The sequence below is a fragment of the Leiobunum rupestre genome, chromosome 8, assembly GCF_980474605.1.
Source record: "Leiobunum rupestre chromosome 8, qqLeiRupe1.1.hap1, whole genome shotgun sequence".
In the NCBI taxonomy this organism is placed as follows: domain Eukaryota; kingdom Metazoa; phylum Arthropoda; class Arachnida; order Opiliones; family Sclerosomatidae; genus Leiobunum; species Leiobunum rupestre.
In genome coordinates, this window is record NC_143391.1 from 28,820,402 (window position 1) to 28,839,164 (window position 18,763).

The window sequence follows — 18,763 nt, forward strand, 5'->3', positions numbered from 1 at the left end:
TACAAGCACTTATGTAAACAGCTTAATCGAGAGAATCATCAGTACGCTTTATCCGAGGGGCTAACCACTCTTAGAAAATTGTACACTGGATTACGCTTAGATTAGCACTGCCAAAGGCAGGGACTACTTCAAAGATTACGCGTAATCCCATTAGTACAGTCAAAGGTACGGCTCTGTACACCGATTACGCGGAGTGATCAGCCCCTCGGCTTTATCCATAAGGCTGACTAGGCTGAAACTAAGGGGCCAACCAAGAGCCGGAGCCCACCAAAAGCGGAGGCCTGCGTGTCACGGAGGTGGGGCCCAAAGACGCTCAAAACCTGTCATGCTTTTATACGGCAGTGATAATTATATTCTGATCAATTTATTTTACGTGATAAATACGATATTGGCAAACAGCGACGAAACAATGATTACATATTCAACCTGAATTGCAATCACGACTTCTCAGACGCAAGTACCAAAAACGTTTCGTCCATAAAAGGACCATGAGTCTTAACGGGCGAGGACATCCGTAAGCTGATTTGTAAAACGTTACTATTTTAAAGTGGACGCAGACCCTTCTACCGACCGATTTTCAAAATTTGTATTTCCTTAGCACCCAAAACTACGTAATATCCATTCCAATACTATTTCCCCTTTAAGGCTATTTACGATATTATTTTGGGGGAGTCTAGAGAACTCTTTTCCGTCTTTTTATCATCAGTCCCACGATTTTTCCCAGGCGTTTTGGACCGCCGAACCGCGAGCAGCGAGCTATCAGTAAGTAACAATGTTGCGCCTCTAGATTTGAAGAGACTTGAGTGGCGTGTCGTTGTACGTACAATCGTTTTCTTTTGTCCCCCACCCCGAGTCCCCGATGCAAAATATTGACTACGCTACTGACCTTATCATCAAGCATAGCAAATATCATGACGTTGAGGTAAACCGTTTACCCTATCGGTTATATGTTTGCGTTGGAGTAATAGTAACACTACCATTGAATATTTTGAAATGTTTTTAGATCGAACATTTTTGTATTACCAATCCGTTATTTAAATCACCAAATCAAAATATAACGGACATGTGTTTTTTTTTGGTAACTCGTTGGGATAGGGAGTACTATCGCCACCTGTGGCAATTTTTGTACAATAATTATCATTAAAATTCGTTTTCTAACCCTTATTTTTAATACTTAGCATTACTTCGTATACCCTAATTTCCCATGTAATATTTCTAGCTTATTAGTAAAATCGTTTTTAAGCTACAGCCTAGCTTGCAAAAAGATTCCATTTTTCTGAATGTTTTAATTTCCTCTCATAGCGTGACCGTTCTCCTGCCAGAAATAATATAAAAGCCAAGAGCGGAAGACCCAATGATATCGACGAAGATTCTGCATAAAATTATTTACATCCATTATCCATAATATTTCGTTCCAGCGGCATTATTTATGGCCAATGCGCGAATAATTTATGGAGCGGTGTTGAACTCTGAGATTGTGTAACCGCAAAAGGAAAAAAAAAACCATCATAATGTCACCTAGATGTCACGAGCATTAAGTGGTTCACCAGATAACAATTATAAAAAACGTTTTGGCGGTATTGAATTGAAGTTAGTTACCGAATGACATGATATCTGTAAAATAAACTACAAAGTTTAATTTCGAGGAATTTATCATTGGAAAGGATGATATAAACTATAGTGTATATATTTAATTTAAAAATGAGCGATATAAAATGATCAGGACTTTTTTCCACTTAATAAATAAATTATCTGGTACTGTTATCGCAAAATTGGCTATTTTACAACAAGTTTTGGGCTATTTTTGTAAATATTTTGACTGGATAATTATTGTACGGCCAAAACCTATGCGCACTTATTTGTTTGCCTTCTTCCGTGAAACTGCGAAGTAGTTTAAAACCCGATCTGTAAATTAGCCGTGTCTTATAAGTATATGAAATTTCTAAATGCGTTTTCTTTCGGACAATTCGTAATATCTGTATCTGTTTTGATTAATGGCCTCAGTTAAAATGAAGTTTTGGAGTAATTTCTTGTCAGCCCAAGGCTTAAAGTTTTTCCTGGTCATCCTTTATTGTTGTGCAAGTTGTATAACTTTCGTTAACGCTATTCGATTCGGTGAAAGTTCACGTACACTTCATGTCCCGGTGGGAAAAAACCACCAATTACCGTCAATGACATTTTTTAAGGATAGTTTTGGCTTTAAACCTGAAGACTCTGAAGTTCCCGGTGCCAACCATTTTTCGCATTTCTATCTGAGGGATAAAAGGTCTCCAATAGTTGACAGTGGCAAAAAAATTATCTCTGTGGTACGCTAGAGTTACAATTCCTATTTGAATTACTTTAAGGTAATTTTTATTTATAACATTTGTCTTCTCCAGTTCAATTTGAATGACAGTCACGAATTGCTGTCAGTTCATTGGGCTGGTAAAGGGAGTAAAGTTATTATCTGCCTTGCCAGGGACCGTAAGCAATCTGAGGGCAATACTTCTCGGACATTTATATCTCATGATTATGGAGAAACATTCACTGAGATGCAACAAACAGACATGAGACTTAGTGCTGCAAAGGAATCCTTGATTTCTATGTTTTACATGAGCCCAGTTGTGAACAGTCGCGTTAGTTAACATTCCCTTTTCAGGCACTTTAATTTCATAATAATCTTAATGGAATTTAATATTTTCACAGTACATTTTTACCGATACCGTCCACAAATATATCTTCACAACCACCGATTATGGCAAAACTTTCCAAAGTGTCATTGTACCTTTCAAACCAGATATCATTACTTTACACCCGACTGACGCTGATATAGTTTTAGGAATGGAGAAAAATGACCCAAAGAAAAAGGTTTTTTTTATTAAGGTTTAAGAATCTTTATTGTATAACTTTACTTTATTTTATTTTTATTTGTAGTTATGGTATTCCAATGATTATGGAGTAACTTGGAAGGCTATTAGTGAAAATGTTAAATCTTTCATTTGGTATGTGAAACCCCCCAATCTCATAAGTACGATGGACTTTAACATACCTAATTTGGCTTTAACTTTTAAGGGGAGAGAAAGATGTAGATCCAATAGGAACGTTATTTGTACAAAGACAAGAACCTGGTCGATCCACTTCCACTATTATTTCCAGCACAACATTCTTTCAAAATGAGCAAAGGAAACACATTGTTATTTCCAATGTGGAAGATTTTGAAGTTCGTGGAAAGTATCTCTTTGCAACAAAGAGACAGGTACTTAACTAGTATTTATTATGCTGAATAGTATTTAATGGCAATTATTTTATTTTAAAATTTCAGCATTTATTTGGCTCAACTAACAGAAATGGCACTTTGCAATTGTGGGTCTCCTATAACCGCAAAGATTTTCATGTGGCCCAATTTCCAAATAGTTTAGAGAAGGAGGTATTTGACATAACTTTATATTTCAGCTGTTGTATCTTAAACACAATGTAGACTTGAGAATAAACAATTTTTTTCAAAGGACTTTTACATCGCTGATGCCTCTGAAGATCAAGTGTTTGCGTGCGTCATGCATAACCCTTACACAAATTTGTATATCTCCAATACTGAAGGGACTGAATTTTCTCTGTCATTGGAAAGAATTCTATATTTTAGTCCAGCTGGAACTGGAAAAGATTTCTGGTCCAGGTAAAGTGATTAAACGTTAGCTTTGGATATAAATTTTCTAAGTTTCATTTTATTGTTAACACAGTGAAGAGTCTATTGTTGACTTGCATAAGGTAGAAGGATTGAGGGGTATTTATATCGCTACTCAAGTCAGGCCTGATTATGCAGCCAGAATGAAAGACGCATCGGTTTTAATTGGAGCTGAAGAAAGTGATGTAGATGATGGGCTAGCTTCCCTCATTACCTTTAACAAAGGTGGAGATTGGAGTCCCTTACGTCCTCCAAGAATTGACTCTAGAGGAGAAACCATTAACTGCAAATCTGTACGTTTATTTTTTCATTTTTGGCTTTGGTCAGAGATTATTTGTCTTAATTTTCTGTTTGAATTAACAGAGTTCCAACTGCTCGCTTCACGTAACTCAAAAGTTTAGTAAAATTTATCCCAGATCCCGTTCCACACCGATTCTTTCACGAACATCAGCACCTGGGTTGATTCTTGCATCTGGTGTAGTTGGTGCTTCTCTTAAAGGACACCCCAGTTTATTCGTGTCATCGGATGCTGGACTTAATTGGCATCAGGTAAGACTTTATTTAAAATTTTATAAATTTTTTTTAAATTTCCATAATTATTTTAATGACCAAAGTCATTACTCTCATTGTTCAAAATTAGAATATAGTTTATTTTAAGATACTTGAATTAGACATTTTAAGGAAAGCCACAAATTATACTATTTCTTATGGGAACTTTATGTGCAATGTTTTACTTACGACTGTTTTATTTTGAGTACATTTACAAAAGTGCCAGTAGCTATTAATAGGAGTGTTTGATTATAATTTAGGATACGCTTAAATTTTTGTCCATTACAGTGTATCGAGCAATATTATTATTTTTTAGGTGTTGTATGGAAATTACTTGTATGCCATGGGTGACCACGGAGGTATTGTAGTTGCTGTGGAGTATTACAATGAAAAAGGCTATACTGATCATATTATGTAAGTTTTTGGATTTACTTACTAAATAATATATTTGGGGCTTATTATTGAAATGTGTCTTAGGTATTCAACTGATGAAGGTGAACATTGGACCCCTCTTCAAATACTAATGAAACCTGATGATAAGGAACCCACCCAACTCAAAATTTATTCCATCATGACAGAACCTGGAGAAAAAACTACAGTTTTCACCCTTTTTGGTTCTGACCCGAACCCAAATCACCATCAGTGGAAAATAATAAAAATCGACTTTAAAACTGTTTTTGGTATGTTTTATCTTGGTTATTCAAACCTGCCATGAACTTTTTATTTACGTATGGTATGAACAGATAAAAACTGTGGAAATGAAGACTACAAACGATGGTCCCCCCATGGATTTGGAAAATCCTGCCTTTTGGGAAGGAAAGATGTGTATGAGAAACGCATAGCTCACATATCCTGTTATAATGGCGAAGATTACATTAGGCCTGTAATCTCAGAGAATTGCCCCTGCTCAATAGAAGATTACGAATGGTATAAGAGAAATATCCTTTTAAAACTACCATTATAATTTTGAATTTTAATTTCAGTGACATTGGATATGTGGAAGATAACGCTAAAAGATGCGTAAGAGATCAGTCTACCAATTTACACCTCCACAGAATTCCTCATCCTTGTCCGGAAGATACTTTCTACAATAAAACCAAAGGGTAAATAATGACATTTACAAATCTGAACAGTAACGAATAAGGAATAACATAACCACTAGTTACAATTTTTTTTATTTTCTTTAAAATTAGGTACCGGTTAGTGGCTGGTGATGTATGCGTAGGTAGTGAAAAGTCGGGATACGAACCCGATGTAATTGCTTGTCCAATTAAAGGTATATAAATCATCTCTATACTTTATTTTTTAAAGGATGATTAGATTACATATTTTATTTTTACACAGATGAGACTGAGTTTATTCTTTTTGCTCAAAGACAACAAATATCACGCATACCAATAAATGGTGACAGCTCTGAAACGTCTTGGGAGAAATTACCATTGGAAGATTTGAAAAATATCATTGCTGTAGATTACGATTTCAGGGATAGATGTGTTTTTTGGGCAGATATAGATGATGACAAGATAATGGTAGTCAATTTACTTTATATCATTATCTCTGTGGTAAAATCAGGTTGTTAATGCTCTATTACCATAGCGGTTATGTTTGGAAAATCCTGAACCATCTAACAATGGCATGCCAGAAGTTCTGGTCGAAACTGCTTTAGCATCAGTAGAAGGACTGGCTTTTGATTGGGTGGCTAGGAACTTGTATTTTGTTGATGGTGAACTAAAAAAAATTGAAGTCATCATGGTGGATTTGCACAACTCCGGCCGCATGAGAAGGACACTACTGAATAGTGCTCAAGTAGACAAACCCAGGGGTATTGCTATACACCCATACAAGGGGTAAGTTAGCTGATGCTTTCTTTTGAGACTGAATTTAATTTGTGCGTTTTATAAAGATATATGTTTCTTACTGACTGGAGTGATATGAGACCGAAACTAGCTCGTGCCAGCTTGGATGGATCCAATATGAAGGTCTTATTTGACTCATCAGTGGTGACCTGGCCAAATGGAATAGCTATTGATTTTGTGGCTGATAGAATTTACTGGGTCGATGCCAAAAGGGATTACATTGCCTGTTCAGATTTTGAAGGAAATAACATGAAAAAAATTCTGGAAGGCAGCATGGTTGTTCCACATCCATTTGCTCTCGGTGTTTATAAAGATTGGGTGTATTTTGACGACTGGAATCGTCGCGAAATTGTCATGGCTAACAAATATGATGGATCTGGACTTGAGGTGGTTGCTCGCGATGTTGTAGGGGCTATGGATATGAAAGTTTTTAGCAAAATTGCCACAGAGGGTATTAAAACTATTTTAACCTATTCTATTGGTAACTGAAATCTACAATGTAAAAATTGTTTCTTAACAATTTTAGGTAAACTTGGCACCAATATTTGCTCTAACAGAACAGCTGCAAAATGCAGTCACTTGTGCATGGCCAAACCTCCCCTTGAACGAGTCTGCCTGTGTCCTGATGGAATGCTCATCACAAAATTAGCTGATGGCAATGAAAATTGCACTTGCCCTGATGGAGAGAAAGTATTACCAAATGGAACTTGTTCATCTGGTATAACTTTCAATTAGTTTTGTTTTTCTATCGCTTATATCTTATACTCTCTAGTCTCATCCACCTGCGCTCCGGATCAGTTTAAGTGCTCTGAAAAAACTTGCATTACCAACACATGGAAGTGCGATGGTGACAATGACTGCGGAGATAACAGTGATGAAGCCAACTGCGGTACTAACAATTGTGACAGTACTCAGTTCCAGTGCAAGAGTGGAAAATGCATTCCAGGCACTTGGAAGTGCGATATAGACCCAGACTGTTCCGATGGTTCAGATGAAGAAAACTGCAGTAATATACTATATTATTTTAATTTATCTATTGAATTTATTGTTATGACAAAATAATTTTTTGGTTAATATAGAATACCCGGCTTGCACCGCTGATCAATTTTCTTGCAAGAATGGTCACTGCATTGCCCAAAAATATGTCTGTGACTTTGATGATGATTGTAGAGATAATTCGGATGAGTCTAATTGTACTGGTCCAGCTACCGCTACTTGCGAAAAATCAGAGTTTAGTTGCTTATCTAGCAATGGTGGAGCTCAGTGTTTGCCTTCTAGCTGGAGATGTGATGGGGAAGCAGACTGCCCTGATGGTTTGGATGAGAAAAATTGTTCCGCAAGTACTTGCCAGCCATGGCAAACCCGTTGTGATAATGGACGGTGCATTTTTGCAACTTGGAAATGTGATGGTGGGTAATATTAATACTCTGCTCATTTGGGAAAATCTAATTACTTATTTACAAATGCTTCACTAATGGTTATAGGTGAAAATGACTGTCATGATGGTTCAGATGAGCATAATTGTCCGCGTATGTATATTTGGATTGAGTATATTTTCAATACACATTTGCTCTTCTAAAAATGATTTTTTTGTAGTTACTACCACAATCAGTCCCAAACCAATCACGAGTTCCAGCCCTGCTACGCCTACTGGTACATGTTCATCATTAATGTTTACCTGTTTTAATAAGAGATGCATTCCATTTTGGTGGAGGTGTGATGGAGTGGACGACTGCAATGATAATTCAGATGAGGAACTTTGCATTGGTAAATTAAAATTTTTAATGCAATTTGTGCCAAATGGATTACCAAGATATTTATTAAAGATGGGTCAAGTACTCCTGCCTCCAACCATACTGAACCTAGTACAGCTTTTCCGACAGAGAATTGCGGAGAAAACAGATTTAAATGTGATTCTGGTAATGTTACAATTACATTCTGAAAGTTTTAATGTCAAATTGAAATAATCCAATTTCTTTAAAGGAAAATGCATATGGAATGCTTGGGTTTGCGATAATACTCCCGATTGCCCTAATGGAGATGATGAAAAATCCTGTTTTGGTAATAAAAACTACTAGTAGTTTTCCTTTCTGTGGATTTTGTAAAGGAACTTGTGGTTTTCTAGATTCTGCAACTTGCCCTGAAGGACATTTCAGATGTGAACGTAGCAGCGGATGCATACCTGTTAAACTAGTTTGCAATGGAAATAAAGATTGCGGTGATGGTTCTGACGAATTTGGGTGCACTTCTTCTGGTATTACATTGATTAATTAGTAGAAAATGCTTTATATATTATATATATTTCTTCTATTCACTGAAGGTGGTACCAAAGTTCTGTACACCTGTATGTCCATCGAGTTCACTTGTCTCAGTGGAGAGTGCATCATCCATTCAGAGCGCTGTGATGGCCATTGGGATTGCATTGATGGAAGTGACGAAAAAGATTGTTCTCAATCTGGTTAGTTACCAGAGTTAATTTAAAATCGAATAAAATAATTTTTAAATGGAATATCTAATTTTATTCAGAGATACTTCACATCACTCACCTAGAAGTAGATGTGAAATCCAAAAAACCAAATGGATTTAATTTAACTTGGTCAACTCCAACAAGTTCTATTGGAAACGGAACTTCTTTTGAATATTTACCATCTTACCAGTATAACTTCAATTTTTTTTATATTCTTCATTATTATAATTAATTTTTTTTGAAATTAGCGAATTGCATTTATTTGAAAATCAATGGATCAACACCACGTGGACTGACAAAAATTACCAGCGCTTAAAGAACTTAGTGCCTGGAATGGACTACAAAGTTACTTTGTACATCAGAACCAAAGCCAATCCAAAGAAGGTTTACGCAACAGAGACCTACGTTGAGTCTACTACTTTGTCTTTGGGTATTTTTCCTTTATTTCATAGCAACACTGTCTTTAGGATGTTATTTTGAATCCAAATACTTTTCTAGCTCCTGATCCACCAACAAACGTTACCCTCAAACAAATTCCTAGTCAACGTACAATCCAAGTGAAATGGCAAAAGCCTGATCATTTGAATGTGAAAATATCTCAGTATAAAGTATGCTCTGAAATTTTTTGTTAACTCCAGGGATACATTGTATTTAATTTTATCATTCTAGATATACTTTTCCCCTCCTGTCCCACCGAACATTGTTTCAGTGCCCAATAACAGAGATTCCAGTTTTGATGTCATTTACAAGTTTGAACCTGGAACCAATTATAGTTTTTGGGTTACTGCTTGCACCAACGAAGATCAACTTGAAAGCATGAATAGTCATGTTTCTACAATTGTTTTTGCAAAAAATGCAGTGATAGATCCGGTTCGAAATCTGACTGTTGTGTCAAAATCAAACAACAGTATTTCTCTGTCCTGGGCTCCTCCGTTTTCATTTGAAAACGCTTCCAGAGAACATTCAAATTCAGCTGGAAATAATTTGGGCTATACCGTTTCGTACAAAGTCAATTATTTACTGGAAAACTATTCATGGAATGTGAAGAACTGTACAGATAACAAAATTACCAGTAAGCTTCTATTTCTAAAATTTTCTTTACCAAGAATATATTAAAGTTAATGAGAAAGTAAGAGTCTCCTCTCAAACAGAAACTCTTCCGTTTCAAAGTTGTGAAGTGCCCTCCAGTATTGTTCATAAGAACATTTTTATCATTTGGTAAAACGTATATTTTTAATGATGGGAAAGATAAATTTAACCTGGTATTTAGCTCATGCACCTTGAATTAAAGCTGAATTTAAGGGTTTAATTCATCATAAATACCAAAATAGTGTGTCAAGAAAAAAATCTTTTTAAAATAAATTCTCGGGTTGACTAGTAGTTTCTCAGTAACTAATTACATTCATGAGAATAAGAATAATTTTCATAAGAATTTTCATTTCTTTAGTGGATCAATTGGCTCCTGGTGCTAAACATACTATAAAAGTTACGCCATATAATGAACTTTTCATGGGTCCTGAAACAAAAATTGAAGTTACTACTGATGGCAAATCATTGCCCATTGTGTCCGGAATTAAGCAGTCAGTAATAGGAACAAACGTCACCTTAACCTGGAATCAAACAAAAGATCAACGTAAAGCTGATTGGGAATATGGTGTCTTTGTTGTCAAAACTGCTGATAGCGTTCCTATACTGTTGGAAAAAACCAAAAGGAATGCCGCTACACTAACAGACCTGGATGCGTGTGTTTATTACTCGTTGGATGTTAGAGTTGTTGGGCCTTTTGGTCAGGGTAGTTCGAAAAACCTCGTTGTTGTTCAAACTCAATTTGATAAGAAAGCACCGCCCAAAAATATTAGAGTACTTAGCCTATCTGCAGAAAAGAACATAGCTAAAATCACCTGGAACTCTGCTTGCCCAATAATAGATCAAGATATAGGATACAGGGTAAGGAAAAATAGGCTAGCTTTTACGAATTTCAATTAATTTTGCAAATTTGATTTGCAGTTGACTATATACGATAAGACCAGGAACCAAGTTCATACTTTATATACTACTCCATCGAGACTAACTCAATTAAGTCAAAATTTCACCACTCATATGGGAGCGGAGCTTGAAATAGTATTGCAAACTAACGTAACAGGATCGCGTCCTACAGAGAAATTAGTTTTTGAAGCTACTCCATTACCTGTTCCAACCCAAGTTGATGCCATTCCAGAACAAAATGGAAGTCTATACATTCGATGGAAGGAAGTGGACTGGCCAAAAGAATTAGCTAATCATAAGTTTGTTACTTTGTTGTGAATATAGCACCGTAAGAATTGGTATAAATTTTAATTCTAAATAATAGGTTCTCGTATATGGTGTCTGTAGCGCATAATGAAGCATTGGACAAAGTTAAACGTTACAATATATCGAAGCCTCCTTTTGTAATTGACTCTATGGAAAGGGAAATTCCGTATTATGTGGCTGTCAGTGTCCTTGATGAACACGGATACCAAAGTCACCTATCTGAAATCAGCACAGCCGCTTATCCAGCTGGTAAGATAGCTGTTGTGCTTGTTTCTGCTATACTTAATAATTTTAATTTCTGTTTTTGTCAATTAATTAGTTGCTGAAGCATCAGTGTTTTCTACTTCTAATGTTGTGAGCGTCGTTGTCCCGATCGTTTTAGTGATTGTAGGGCTTGCAGGAGCCCTCGGGTTTTACGTTATGCGTCATAAGAGGCTCCAAAGGAGTTTCATGTCATTTGCAAACAGTCATTACGACACTCGATCTGGATCCGCTACTTTTACTACTGGCCAAGATGACGACCAATTGGGTAAGTTGTTTGTTTAATTATTTTTTGTGGTGTCCCAAATTGGTCTTTTTTATTTATTAACTAGCAAGGGGTAAATAATTTCAAACTTTTCTGATTTTGCTTTGTCTGTTGCTTTCTATCATTTTCCACGCTATGTTGTGTAACCTTAGGTGGTAGCACCCTGGGTAAGTTGAGCTTTTTTTGCCGTGTCAAGACCCAAAAGGCAGTTTCAAATTAAATTCTTCCTTGTTGTGCCTTGCCTGTAATTTTAACAGTTGTCCGACTTCCCCAATTACTTGGTTTATAAATGTAGTAGAAATCACTGGAAATTAGGGCAGGGTTTAAAAAATAGGCTAAAAGACAAAAGTATATTTCAAATATTTTTTGTTTACTAATACACTTATCTTTTTTCTTTTAAAGATGAAGATGATAGTCCCATGATTCGAGGTTTCTCGGATGATGAACCGTTGGTTATAGCTTAAATACACTACTGATAAATCTTAATATAGATAAAAGACTTAGCAACTTGTATAACGTAGAGGGAAAAAATTACATGATTTTTACTAATCTGAAAATTAACCCACCACAGTAGTTAAAATACTGGAAAGAATTATCTTTCGGAATTTAGATTTTAAATATTATTTGTTGCTTTATTGAAACAAGGTGGGTTTTATGTATATAATGACATTTATTAGAAATTTTTTGAGCCAGGAAGTTTTTTTTTAATTTTAAAGATAATTATATTTAGCTGTAGCTCTCTTTTATTCATTCAATCTAAATTTAAACACGTTGTACCTCAAAGCTGGCTTAGAGTATCAGCTTCAGAATTAAAATATACTTTAAACTTTTTATCTGTCAGAATCTCTAGTCTTTTTCATGTACGATCTCTGCTAGTCTCGCGTTGAGGCTTTGTTAATTTTAATTTGGAGGTCTGATAAAGTGGCACGCGTTATAAAGAGAGAAATATGTTTTATACATTTTATAGCAACATTAGAATCACTTTTTTTATTTAACATTGTCACATAAGACCAAAGTTCGACATTGCATTTGTTTTAAATTCAGGGTTTTATATTTAATTTTATTATGAAGAAAGTCTTATATTGAAATATATGCATAATGAAAAAGTTTCGGTAGATTTTAAATAAGTTTTCTTGCTTTTGTATTATAACAATTCTGGTAGGTATTATTTCTTTAGCCGTGATTGAATGTTCCTGAAAGTTTAGTATTTTTGATTTCAATAATAATATAATGGTTTTCTGTGATTTTAACTGTGATAAAGTGTGCTAGAAAAGAGTAAAAGAATTTAAAAGTTACAAAGCGAAAGTAAGCTTCCTTATAATACGGACAAAAATTCATAATTTGTTGTAGTTAGCATTTTCAAAATAATTATCCCTAACTTCACGGCTCAAAACCAAAAAAAAAATTCATACAGTGTATAATGTACTATTCATTGTGGAATATTATACGCATCTGTTGTAAATTACTCGAGATATATAAGAATAAAGGTACTTTTGGCTTTTTTGTCTAAAGAATGTACGTCATTATTCCTAAAGAGATCAATACAAGTGACATTGAAAATGTCAATCTTAGTTTGTTTACTACTAAAATCATAGTTAACGCACCTGTATTGACTAAAACAGAGTTTGTTATTGTTGGTAACTATAGTAACCAAATAGCCGGGTTTGGAAATGAAGATGTGAATTCTTAAAAATGGCCCAGTTTCGCGTAATTTCTATTTTTTATAGTTTCTCAATACTTTTATTTAATTTGCAAAAAGCTAATTGTAAAATTGTTAAAGGGGAATTAACTACTCGCTCGGTAAGAATTTTTTGGCTTTGAAATTTACTGTAAACTTTGCAATTGTTTATTCAGATTTCATATATTTTTCTATATAGAACTGGCATTTTATAGCTAGATTTTGTTTTGTAAGTTTAATAGGTAGATTTGAATACCAAATTGAGTTTCCAGCGGTAAGTGAAGTAATTTACACTATATGGAATCGGTTATTAATAGTAAATATTTTTGCATTTATATTAGGCCATGGCGCCTGTTAACCTTTTGTTATATTATGATTCTCCCAGGCAGTGGCCGTCTGTTTATGGTACAAATAAAGTAAGTCTGTAAAATATGTATTTTCTGTAAATTGCATTTAATGTGTGTTCCATTTTTAAGACTTGCAGAGAAAAGGAAAATGTCTTGAGCCGTGAAAATGGGCAAATAATAGTTTTACGTGATGTTAAACTTGACTATGCCTACACAGGCTGCAAATTAATCAAAAATATATCTATGATACGGTGTAAAAGTGAGAGGAGATTTGAATCCCGCAGAGAAAGGTGGTGGTTTATTGCCATCTCAAAATGCAATTCCAAAAAAGTACGACTAAATTCTTCAATCTTTAACTTTTTTCATTTATTAATTTATATTTGAAGGGTTTGAATTTAAGATATGAAATTCACATGACCAACCATAAAGATTATTTCTTTAAAAAACATTTTTCCGCTGATGAAGCTGGTAATAACATAAAAATAGAGATGTGGGCAAATATCAGCCTCATCCTAATTTTTTATTATTTTTAAGGTATTCTGGAAACAAATATGGCTTTCACTATAATTTATTATATAACCTTTGTAGCAACGTGCATTAGTGCAAGTAAGTTTTCATAGGAAGTGCCTTCAAAAACTAATAGTAATGTGTATTAGTATAATTATTAATTACATATGAATTGAATACAGAACATTAAAAATTTAAATGAATAGTTAATTTAAAAACTCTTACCTAAAAAATGGTTAAAGGGATAGTTACCTAAAAATTCTTAAAAAGGATCGTTAACTATAATAAACTACTTAAAGGGATAGTAAACTAAAAATTCTTAAAACGATAGAATAATCTTACTAAATATTCCTAAAAGGGTAGTGATAATACAAAAAAGGTACATTAATATTTTCTTACATAGGGTTCATGCATTCAAGACATTTACTCCATCAAACTTTCAAATTATTCATGATTTCAGTGTTTTGTAAGTTTATGGGTCTGTTGCTACTGACCATTGCTTATGGATCTTATGGTCGAAATGGTGAAGGAAGCCCCAAAATAAAATTAGCTGGTATTTTTTGCTTACAACAAACTTTTTTTATAAAACATTTTTATTGAAAAATTTTATTACAGGACAAGTATTAGAAGCTATGAGCACAGTTACGTTTTTACTCTTGTTAATTTTGATTGCAAAAGGATATACGGTAACAAGAGGCCGTTTAAAAGGATTTTCATCAGCAATTATATCAGTTTTTATGACGATATATTGCGTTTGCTATTCTGCCCTGTTTATTTACGAACAGAAAGTAAAGGAAAACGGTGATGATTGAAATGTCAAATGATAATTATTTTTTTGTCTATTTCTTAAAATTCAGGTTTTTGATCCAGGATTAGTTCTCTATATTTACGAGTGTTTGGCAGGATATTTAATTATAGTTTTGCGTGTAGTTGCCTGGGGATTTTTCGTGTTTTCAACCATTTTAACGATGATTCGTTATCCTGCCAAAGCATTGTTTTATAGCAAGATTTTTCTTATCTATACCGCGTGGTAAGTATTTTCATTTTTTTTTATTTCTTAGGAAATAAAAACGTCTTCCTTCGAAAAGAAAAACAATTAGCACCAGAAGTAAATAATATACTCTATGAAAGAAGTATCCATCTAGGCCTTAAAAACTAAACAAACTCGAGGGGGCATAGAATATACCACTAGCCCACGACGCCATAAAAAAATAAGTAACTGTTTCTAGTGACAAAAATTTGGGAAATATTTCAAAAGTTTCCGAACATTTCCGAAAGTAGATCGGCATTGCACCGACGGGGAATATTTCACGCCTGTTAAATTTTATCCACGTAAATCGTAAAAATTTTTTATTAATCATAATTTTCTGAAATTTAATAGTCACTAAAGGTACTCTTCGTCATAACAGAAACAAATGATAGCCTTTTTCTATACCATTACCGTAATCCGGAAATTTAGCGCTCTTTGTAAGGTTTTTTTGATATTGGTGAGCCAAATTGAAGCCTTGGCATAAAATGAGTGGACGGAGGAAGCTATTTATCCAAGGAGGAAGTGAAGTTCGCGAAATCGCTTCTGGCTGGCGTTATTTAGAATATTTTTTAAATTTTGACGTCACTGCGAAGATTTAGTAAATAATTTATGAAATTTGTCATACTTAAGGGCAATACCTTACTTATGGCTTCTTACGTAGTTTAAATTGTGGTGAGAAGTGTAACCGTCTACTGGCCTAGTTTTAAAAAGAAGATAGGAAAGAATATGAAAGTTTACAAATCTTCCGCTATCCCCTCCAGCCCTCCTCAGCATTTAGTTGACAATTATTGAAGCAGATGGCGCTTGTTTTTCTACGCAGGAAGCCGATAAGTATTTTCCATGCAAATAACATTAATAGCATAAGTCTATAATATTGTTACAATATTATACACTTATGTTAATAGTAAATGTTGATGAATACTCGTCACTAAGAGCTTAATTGTTATATACTTTTGGTAACGTTTAAGTTAGGTGGAACAATTTAAAGTTACTCATCTTAAATTACCATATAATGTAATTTTTAATTCTTTTTAAGGTTCTTAAGTGCTCCCGTTATAGTTTTAATCGCGACGTTCATTCTTGGCAAGTGGATGCGTGAAAAAATAATTAACGGTGTAGAACACGGTGTCATGTGGGTAGCTCACGTTGTGTTTTTGGTAAGATTTAGCAATTTAATATCTCGTTTATCTCAAAACTCTCAATACCGAAACGTAATACGCAGATTATAACACGGCCATCATCCAACAATGATAATTTTCCTTTCCACGTTCGAACAACGCAAGTAATTAAAAAATATAAATATTTTTTTATTTTATAACGTTGTTATTTTGAAAGAAATGATGAAATTTCTTTAAAACGAAGATTGACATAATGGAACAATCGGTGCACGGAGTTTCGGGGGAAAACTCGATTGACAGGTTTACGCAAAGGGGCTACGCTCCGAGTCATTTCCTCGGAAATGAGCCTGTTGGCCAAAATGTCAGCGTAATTGCTGGACCATCTAGCATGTCTAACTTTCCTCATCATGGAACCGGTGAAAAACCACCGAACTATTTTGCCTTATTCGGAGCCAAAAGTAGTATGCAGGTTACGTGTGAGGAAATTGAATTCGAAGATCAATTCCTAAGCCAAACTGACAGTGGCATTTCGCTCGGCAATGAATCTATGCCATTTCGAACGCAATATTCGGTAAGCTATACCATAAGTGTATAATATTTTCACATAAGTGTGACACTTCCAATTCTTCACATGCAAAAGTTTTACTGAGAGTTATTCACGAGACAGACTGCATTACGGGCTTCGTCGCCGTTTTGCGTTCGCTCGCGAACGCGTCACACGTAGCCTTGACAGCTATTCAATTCATCAGTGGCGCACCCAGGATTTTTTCGGGGGGGGGGGGCAATGAGTCCAAAAACATTTTTAGGTAGAGTTTGTAAATGATAAGAAAAAAAAACTTTTTATGAAGGCGTCGGTCATGCTTATTTAACTTCTTCTTCCTGGGTGCGCCCCTGCAATTCATTTACCCTAAACGTTATCTTCTCCCTGAGCACCGTGAAATAATGACAACGCTAACTCTACCTTCGATAGACCTATCAGCTAGTCTTTGAAAAAATTACCAGCTGACGAGGGGTTCCCACCGGGTCATTAAAATACCCATTTTTTATGAATCAATTTATAATTGACATTTGGTCCCTAAAGTACCGTATTTTCGATAAATCGAGGGAAAGCTTCATCGGCTGAAAATATTTTTATATTTCCGTGGCTTAGACTTCCGCATCGATAGATATTATAATAATTTGAATTAGTACCTTTTTGGGATAATTAAAAACTAAATTCGATGTTTAAAACCTTAATTAGCTTTTGGAGTAATTTAGTTCAAATACATTTTTTAATTTGCTTAACATTGACCCCTATTTTCAAATATTTTGTCACGAGCCTTCGGTGAGAGCGTTGATAACGTATTTTAATAGTTTACGCGTATTTTCAGGTGGTGGATCGACCATCCTTGGCCCTGCCGCCGGCTGGCAGCGCGTCTTTTCTGCCACTGATCCCCAATTCCTCCTTATCCATCCAACATCCTTCTGCTCCACCTCTACCAATGGACAGCACCATCCCATCCCCCGCGTCAAAACGACCGGATGCGGGAATTGATTGAAACAACGCTACAAAAAGACGTTGATTCGTAAGCTTCACTGGAAAAAGTTTAAAAAAAGAGATATTTTATTCTATTACGCGTTAGGAGGACCATCACTAAAATTATCAATTACTAATTTTTTAATATAAAAATCTCAATTAAAATTCCTGATCTCAATACATCCATTATGTACATGTAAATATCATTACACTCATAGTAGAATTATGCTCTAATAAAATTATTGTTTTGTTTAGTGAAAGCGTTTTCGCTGCTAAATCCACATTTATATTGTAGCTTTCCCCAGTCAAAGGCGTTTTTAAGGGGGTTTTGGAGGTTCAGCCTCCCTCGAAATGGGGGTGCAAAACCTCATTTTTATTTTAAGTCTCAAGGAGAGGGGTGCTTTTAAGCTAAGAGTGTTAAAATACGCGAATAGGTAGAATAGTCCATAATGAAAAGGGATAAAAATATGGCACGCCATCCAGGACAAAATTCGCAAAAAATATAGAGTGTTAGCAGTTGATGCGTTTTTAAAAGTTAGTGACGTCACAGCCGTAGCTTCCGTAGTGGTTGTCATTTAAACTCGCGTTTTTTCTCAATAGACGTTTAACATTGGTGACGTCGCAGGGTTTCAAGCTGCTGGCACTCTATAGGGCTATATGGCACACCATCCAGGACAAAATTCTCATAAAATATAGGGCTACCTTTTAGAAATATAGGAATACCCTCTTTTAAAATATAAGCCTACGTTCAGAAATATAGGCCTACCTTGTTTAAAAATATAGGTCTACCTTGTTTAACAATATAGGCAGTGGCGGCGCTAGGGGGTAGGCCAGGTAGGCCACTGCCTACCTTAAACTTTTGAGGGGCCCCAAAATCACCCTATAAGGAGCCCCAAATTGATCTAGAAAGGGTCTCAAAATTGTCCCAAGAGATAAAATTATTTATAAATAACAATGAAACAAATGTCGATAATGTATTTAGAAATTTTTGAGGTATCTCCTAGTAATTAAAACCAGTTCTGTTATATTTGGACTCGTTTTACTGTTTTTAGAATTTTTTGTTCGTCATGTACATCACTACATTATTTTATTGAAGCATTTCGTTGGGGAAAGGGGGGTCCCGGGTCGGGGGCCCATTTATTTGGATTGCCTACCCTAGCGAAAATTCCTGGCGCCGCCACTGAATATAGGCCTACCTTCTTTAAAAATATGTGGT

General features: G+C 35.0%; 2 protein-coding genes across 2 annotated transcripts; both read left to right on the forward strand.

Annotated features, from left to right (window-relative positions):
- Positions 1-1,850: 1,850 nt before the first annotated feature.
- Positions 1,851-12,837, forward strand: LOC149933041 (sortilin-related receptor-like). Its single transcript, XM_090157512.1, has 35 exons — positions 1,851-2,306; positions 2,379-2,615; positions 2,686-2,847; positions 2,914-2,981; positions 3,052-3,235; positions 3,302-3,406; positions 3,486-3,652; positions 3,717-3,954; positions 4,025-4,210; positions 4,527-4,624; positions 4,688-4,890; positions 4,954-5,137; positions 5,194-5,313; positions 5,404-5,486; positions 5,555-5,739; positions 5,807-6,057; positions 6,114-6,517; positions 6,593-6,784; positions 6,839-7,072; positions 7,146-7,475; positions 7,551-7,595; positions 7,663-7,833; positions 7,893-7,985; positions 8,050-8,127; positions 8,192-8,320; positions 8,387-8,524; positions 8,593-8,722; positions 8,782-8,963; positions 9,032-9,141; positions 9,203-9,605; positions 9,981-10,480; positions 10,541-10,818; positions 10,884-11,074; positions 11,145-11,354; positions 11,754-12,837. The coding sequence occupies exons 1-35, from the start codon at positions 1,995-1,997 to the stop codon at positions 11,813-11,815; spliced, it is 6,663 nt and encodes a 2,220-aa protein (XP_090013638.1). The 5' UTR covers positions 1,851-1,994; the 3' UTR covers positions 11,816-12,837.
- A 27-nt stretch (positions 12,838-12,864) lies between these two features.
- LOC149933042 (transmembrane protein 145-like) lies at positions 12,865-17,769 on the forward strand. The gene is made up of 14 exons (XM_090157226.1): positions 12,865-13,013; positions 13,079-13,151; positions 13,229-13,303; positions 13,371-13,445; positions 13,506-13,706; positions 13,763-13,844; positions 13,911-13,982; positions 14,287-14,436; positions 14,499-14,671; positions 14,741-14,913; positions 15,950-16,070; positions 16,136-16,195; positions 16,276-16,602; positions 17,402-17,769. The coding sequence occupies exons 1-14, from the start codon at positions 12,865-12,867 to the stop codon at positions 17,567-17,569; spliced, it is 1,899 nt and encodes a 632-aa protein (XP_090013352.1). The 3' UTR covers positions 17,570-17,769.
- Positions 17,770-18,763: the final 994 nt, after the last annotated feature.